This window comes from Dendrobium catenatum, unplaced genomic scaffold, assembly GCF_001605985.2.
Source record: "Dendrobium catenatum unplaced genomic scaffold, ASM160598v2 fragScaff_scaffold_113, whole genome shotgun sequence".
In the NCBI taxonomy this organism is placed as follows: Eukaryota; Viridiplantae; Streptophyta; class Magnoliopsida; order Asparagales; family Orchidaceae; genus Dendrobium; species Dendrobium catenatum.
The window spans coordinates 257,983-265,539 of record NW_021318575.1 but is presented as its reverse complement, the minus strand read 5'-3'; the positions used below and the strand labels follow the sequence as shown (position 1 = coordinate 265,539).

General features: G+C 34.2%; 1 protein-coding gene across 1 annotated transcript; it reads left to right on the top strand.

Moving 5' to 3' along the window:
• Positions 1-1,905: 1,905 nt before the first annotated feature.
• LOC110104932 (oryzain alpha chain-like) lies at positions 1,906-6,380 on the top strand. Its single transcript, XM_020834239.2, has 5 exons — positions 1,906-2,407; positions 2,604-2,839; positions 2,906-3,046; positions 4,872-5,321; positions 5,976-6,380. The coding sequence occupies exons 1-5, from the start codon at positions 1,963-1,965 to the stop codon at positions 6,072-6,074; spliced, it is 1,371 nt and encodes a 456-aa protein (XP_020689898.1). The 5' UTR covers positions 1,906-1,962; the 3' UTR covers positions 6,075-6,380.
• Positions 6,381-7,557: the final 1,177 nt, after the last annotated feature.

The following is a 7,557-nucleotide window of genomic DNA, read 5'->3' as shown; positions in this document are numbered from 1 at the left end:
GGTTTTCTATAAAAATTTGAACAACCCCCTTGATTAGCCTTGTGACAATTGCGTATGTCTAACAATCGTCCAATTTTTACACCATGCACTTCTTCAAGTTCTATGAGACAACCACATTTGTACCACCAACCATCTCTTTCAAGTCCTATACAACAATCCAACTTGCCTTTTGGTCGATGTCTCCTCCATACATGGACTAGAAGTTTAATTACACCATTGTCATTAATGAATACGCTCTTATGACACAACCCTATATGCTTCATAATTCTTCTCTTCAAGACATTCATCATAGAAGCCTCACAATAAGGTTTATGAACCAATCTATGCATCAACACCTAGTCATCTATGCTTCATATTTTTCTCTATCCAAGTATTTTTCTTTTGAAAAAAACAAAATCTATGCAATGCATTCTTTTAGATTTTACTGATAGCAAATATATTATATTAATTAACTATGGTGCTATTTGAGATTATTTTTATTTTTTATTTATAATTTGATTTAAAACAATAATATACTTGGCATCTTTAATTAATACTATTCATAATTTTGTATTCATTTAATATAATTTAAGTTGATTTATTTTATTATTTAAAAGAGGGTAGTATCACCACAATCAGGGTTGTTTATAAAAAAGTTCAAGATGCCATTGGTGCGATAGGCGCTGTTTTTAGTGCTGGTAGCAGACTTTAAGTTGGCTAGTGATAGGTGCAAAGCTAAAACTTGAAGCACACAAACACGTTCTTACCATCAATGAAATGCTGGAAGCAAAGTCAAACTTCTCATCATATAACAAAATTATAATATTTTAATTAAATTTAAAATTGTTAAATATATTTTAAAACACATATAATATAACAAACCAATTTAAAATTTTATTACAAATATCTAAAAATAAACTCTTATATAATAATATATTTGCTGAGATAGATAAAAAATGACTTGATTAGATAGTATTAGAATTAATTTGTTTATTAGATTTAAATGAGAATTTGACTTTTGATAGAAGAAAATGAAAAAAAATCATATAGCCAACAAAAAAAAAAAAAATCATACAATTTTTCCTTCTTTACTTTCTTTTTCTTTGAAGTTCTGTTATTTGCCTGAGCAGAAGTGTTCTCATTGCCATCCTCATCAGCAGTAGCTACAATAGAATAATGGATTAACAGGAAAAATGCGCGCAAACTGGCATAAGTTTTGAGTCCGGATGGATCTTATAGCGATAAATTGGCTTTGAGATGAATAAATAAACATATAAAAATAATAAAATTACATACATACCACTTTATTTCATGCTATTTGCATATCTGACACATAAAACATTAATATTACATGTCTAACACCTATATAATAAATTTGGATGCATGAAATGAAATATTAAAGTTTATAAGAGGGTATGAATGATAGAAATGAATTATTAATAATCAAATTAGCTAGAAATATAATATAATTAGTTTAATAAATATGATTTAAGTAATCAAAATAAAAATATAGTGTATTTAGTAAGTCAGTAACTATTTATATTAATTGATAATCAAATTAGATTCTAATATAATTATTAATTTTTGCTAAAAATAAATATTAAAATTAATAATTAATTAATAAATAATTAAAAGTATGATCAAGACTAATTACAATTATAATTGTGTTTTTAGTGAATTAATTGCCTTCATTACCTGCATCCAAACAGCGCTTTATAGGCGTCCAATCAGATTACACCAAATTATTACACTGCCATTTTAACTCTAACAGCAGATTCTCCGGTCCTTCTCCAAGAATGGCCTACGTGGCCCTATGGCTTTAAAATTCTTCATATCTCCATATTTTATTGCAATTTTTATATATCAAAGCAAATTATATTTAAAAAAATAAATGTTTTATTGTTCACCATCATCAGTCTATATAACTCGTCTTCCTGCAGCCCAAGCAGAGGAAAGCGCCTCATCTTCACTATATCCTCCAAGATGAAATCGGTGGTAGTCCTTCTCTTCTTTGTTGCCGTCCTTATCGCCGGCATCGCAGCACCAGCCGCCGCTGAACGGAGTGAAGAGGAGGTCCGACTGCTCTACGAGGGGTGGCTTGTGAAGCACAAGAAATCAGTCAACGCCTTGGAGGAGAAGGAATCACGCTTCCAAGTGTTCAAAGACAACCTCCTGTTCATCGACGAGCATAACGCTGCTGCCGACGCTGGCGAGCATACTTTCTGGCTTGGTCTCAACCGTTTTGCCGATCTTACCAACGAGGAGTACCGCGCCAAATTCCTCGGATACAGGTCTGCCGGCCGCCGGCGCCGCCTATCCGTAGCCGGAAGTGACCGATACAAGAGCGATTCGGGCAACGACCTGCCGGATTCTATCGATTGGAGGGAGAAAGGCGCCGTCCTCCCCATCAAGGACCAAGGCAGCTGCGGTTAGTTCCATTTCTTTGGCCTTTTGGTTCCCGGTAGTTCGGATGGAACATCCGACTTTTAGGGCGTTTGTCTTCTTCTTTTGTCCTCTCCACGGATTTTCTTAGATCTGAAGGATTCGTACCCAAAGCCCGGTTTATTTTATTTTTGTTTTAAGTTTTATGTTTTTAGTCTGATTGTTTTTAAATTCATTTGCAGGGAGCTGCTGGGCTTTTTCTACTGTTTCTGCGGTGGAAGGGATCAATCAGATCGTGACCGGAGACCTGATCTCGCTCTCCGAGCAGGAGCTGGTTGACTGCGATACATCGGTCAACGAGGGATGCAACGGTGGGCTCATGGATTATGCCTTCGAGTTCATCATCAATAACGGTGGGATCGACACCGAGGAAGATTACCCTTACAAAAGCAGGGACGGCAGATGCGACTCATTCAGGGTATGGGTGAATTTTGGTTTTAATCTCTTTGGTGCAGTTATCTTAAGAAACGTATGTTGTTTGCAGAAAAATGCTCATGTGGTCAGCATAGATGGCTACGAAGATGTGCCTGTAAATGACGAGAATGCCTTAAAGAAAGCAGTTGCTAACCAGCCGGTTAGCGTTGCCATTGAGGGCAGCGGAAGAGCTTTCCAGTTCTATGAATCGGTAAGACCCTATCAATATCTGAATTTAATTGGTGTTTGACGGATAACAGATAAGATCTAGATTCAATATCTTGACATGATGTGGTTAAGGTTGTTCTTGATAATTAGAAAGATGGTTTGATTTCTTTATTTATTGTAAAGCTGCTTTATTTAATTCCTCTACTTGTCGCAGTCATGATGTTTAAAAATATGAGTTTTTACTTCACTGGGTTGCGGCCATGGCCTTCCCTGCAACTAGGCTTGAATGCTAAGGTGTTGTTATTGTAAGTAGGTCTTGCTTAGACAAGCTATATGTCTTTTAGTAGATTGCGGTTCTAACCATTGACGTTCTTGTTGCGAAATCCTTTCTCATTGTCAAATTGTCTAGATAACATTGATGAGTAATAGGTTTATTTCTATGATATAAAATTATCATTGTCATATGCGCAGTGCTTAAGAATATGATACTGTGATGGGCCTTGGGAGGTAACCCACTGCCCTTTCTGGATAGGCTTGTTGTGGACTTTTTTATTGAAATTACAGAATAATGTTGTAGTCTCTGTATAGTGCGGCAACATTAATGGGAGTAGGCATGGATTTTGTTTTCAGAATCTTTTTGCTTAGCTGCCTCCATGAAGGGTTTTGTCCTCCAATGACAATTTATCTTCATGTTAGTGTTTTTTTTTTTTTTAATTCATTAAACCGTGATTCAATAGGTAGTTTCGTTAATTTCGTTGCAGGTTTTATTTTTTCGCAAGTAGGATAAGTGCACTTGGCAAAAAGGTTTTTTGATAGTCAAGTTTAATGTGATGGAAATTAGAATCTTAAGATGAATATGTGAAAATTCTAGGAAAGATGGAGAAATTAATAAGTTAAAGGGATTGTGATAGGGATAGTCAGTTTAGATGTATGCTGTGAGATCTAGAAAATGCATCAATGTAATGGTTCGATAAAAATAATGTCATATGATTTGGAAGAAAAAAGGGGTATAGAAATGTACCATTTTTATCAGTTTGCAGAAGTTTATTGCAAATTTCAATTGATTGGCATGAATGGAGAATGAGAAATTTTGATGTTGGACCCACAATTGATAAGGACAATACTGATGATGATTTTTTACACTGATACAATCAGTCTCATTCTAAAGTATGCGAAAACTATAAGCCTTATTATCTTTTCAAATGTTAGCATTTGGTTATTCTATTCACAAAATTAAGGTTGAGAGTTTTAAGGAGAAGTAATGGATAATTTTAATTGCCTTCTTCAAATCAATGTAGGTGTAAATAGGGTTTATAAGTTCGATTAATTATCTACAATGTTCACTGATCTAGATATATTTACTGAGGTCTTCATGATTCTGTTGGACTTCTTTTTGAATAACTATGGTTTCTAATTACTTCTAACAATTGAAGTTTAGATTAGGGTGTATCTTTAAATATTTGGTATTTGATGAGTGTTTACGTTAAGTTAAATACTAACTCTTATTATTTATTTGGGTTTTTCTATGACATTGCAATCTTGATAGGTCTGAGTTATAATGAACAAATCCTCACTTAAATTTTCTTTTTTTGCTTATTTGATTTCTCAAATAGATGTGCTTGCATATGATTTGATTTCTTATCAGCTAGAACTTTATGTTTTTGAATTGGCATGTATTTTATTATTTGATATATTGGTACTCATATTTTTTTTTTCTTCAAATGCATCCCTTTTCTCCTTTGACCATGGTGTCAAATGCATCCCTTTTCTCCTTTGACCACACTCATTTTCTACTGATTTACATCATGTACTTAATTTCTGTTTTTATCTAGAATTTCCTTCATTTAATCTCATTCCTGTGCATTTAGGGAATTTTCTCTGGATCATGCGGTCTTGATCTTGACCATGGTGTCACTGCAGTCGGCTATGGCTCCGAGGATGGCAAGGATTTCTGGATTGTGAGGAACTCTTGGGGCACAGAGTGGGGAGAGGCTGGATATATCAGACTAGCTCGTAATATAGGCTTGTCAACTGGAAAATGTGGCATCGCAATGGAAGCATCCTACCCTGTTAAGACCAGCCAAAACCCGCCAAATCCCGGGCCGTCTCCTCCATCGCCAGTCAAGCCGCCATCAGTTTGCGACAACTATTACACATGCCCTGAAAGCAGCACCTGCTGCTGTGTCTATGAGTACAATGGCTTATGCTTTGCCTGGGGTTGCTGCCCTCTTGATGGTGCCACTTGCTGCGATGATCACTACAGCTGTTGTCCTCATGAATACCCAATCTGTAACGTTCAGGCTGGTACTTGTCTCGCGGTATGCAATCTTTCTCTTCATCAATTATTTATGATTTTAATGAACCATTTGAACTTTTTTGGCGTGAGAAAACTTAACAGAATTATACCTTGTCTGAAGTGAATGGATAGATTAGGCTGTTGGGCAAATTGTCTAACGAGTCATGAAGAGACTGTAAGACTTTTCATTCAGAAGAATTAGGTGGATGGGATAAGTAGGTCACCAGAAAGGAATTAGGCTTCTTAAAGAAATCAAGGTGTCAAAGGTTGCTTGTAGTTTTGTATTTTGTAGAACATGTGCTTCATAAAATAATCATTCATTTTCACACAAAAAATTGAAAAGTTTTTTGTAGATTTTGAAGTCAATGCTACTAATCCAACTAAATCTCAAAATTTTATCAAATCTTATAAGCTTTCAAAATAAACCTTTCCATATTCTCTCCTGTTGCTAGAACACACTTATAATTGCCTAGCTGATTTAGGCTTCGTTTGTGACGATTTTTTTACTGCTTCTTAAAAGAGCTTTCTAGCACAAAAATTTTAACTTTTGTATTAAAAAACTGTTTTAAGAAGCAGTAAGAATGCCGTCTCGAACAAAGCCTTAAGATTATTTTGCGGCTAAAATTCAGTAGATAATTTCTATGCTTGTATCTTATTTTTTGTTCTCCATTTGCAGAGTAAGAACAATCCTCTTGGAGTGAAGGCACTGGTGCGCACTCCTGCACGGCCCAAGCAGGCATTCACCGATACAGATGGCCTGAGAAGCAGCGCTTGATAACAGTATTCCAATATTATTTGGAATTATAGGAGGAAACAAGAGAATGATTTTTTACTTTAAAATCCGCCGCTTCAGCTCCTCCAGTATAATTTGGTTATTTAAACAAAACTTTATTATGTCCCTTGTTTAACTGTACCTTAAAGATTGGAAGTGTGGTTGTAAATAAGCCTTTCAAGTGTCAGCATTCTGGGTAAAAAACTAAAGCATAGCACGATGTTATGGTATGATAATTTGTTCTCACAGGTCAGGTATTTGTGTCTCTATCAAATTGTTACAGTTAATGATATTTCCTTTTACATGATAGTTCATTTAAGTATTCATTTTTCAACTAAAAAAATTGTAGGGATAGAAGAAAAAAGCTTTTTCTACCGCATGAAAAGCTTTCAAATTATAAAAAATTATGTTAAGAGCTGGCTTATTGATTAAATTGATTTCGAGCTGGTTGAGTGGTGGCTTGAAATCTATCTGAATGTGTATAGGTTAGCTCATAATTTGCCTATGGATTGAATTGGTTTGATATCAAACAAAGATAGTGCAGTTGGACTTTGTCAATTATATAAGTGGCATTCTAGCCAGTATGTCATTAGTAGTGATTAAGTGGCTTTTCATGGGCTGCTATTATGCATGTAGTTGTGTAGCTTGCCCCTTATGCCTTCAAGCCTACACATACACAAACCAAATAATAGAACAACTGCTAATGATGGTAAAGATTTAGGTTTCGTTTGGGATTTTTTTTTCTATAAAGTTGTTGTAAAGAAATTAACTTTTCAAAATTATCATAAAAAGTAGCTTTCTAGTATATATATATATTTTTTAAATGATGAAAAAGCAACGATCAAAAAGAAATTGTGATTATAGTATAAAAAATAAACAGTAAGAAAGTTGTCTGAAATGAAGTCTTAGGTTTTGTTTGAAATAGTTTTTTTACTACTTTCTGAAGCAGGTTTTGAAAAAGATTTTAACTTACTCCTTATATTTTGCTAATCAAGATGAATTATGATTATATAGTGATTGTATAATTGTTTTAAATATGCAAAATTATCTACCTCTTAGAGCATAAAACAACAAATTTGATTGCATACCTCGTAAAAGAAATATTGAAGAAGAAGAAGCTATTGCCTATAAGCTTAATTTCCTAAAATAACGAATGCATCTAACTTATATTTCTTAAAATCTCTGAGGATTTCTTCGTAAAACTTCTCATCACATTCTCTAAGAGTTGTGAATCATTCCTAAAATCTTGAGAGCTCAAAACCACATCAATTCCAATACAGAGTGAAGCTGATCAAGCAAAGAATGCTTATCAGATTGCTTAGTTTCATTTAGTTTTTTATTTAATAATAATTTGTTAGACCCGGTTATATAAAACATATAATTTCAATTTCTCATTTTTTATTTTGATGATAATTTAAAAAAGTTGTGTGCTTTATCATATTACTTAAACTGGGTTGCACTTGCTCATGAGTAGAGTGCACAGGGC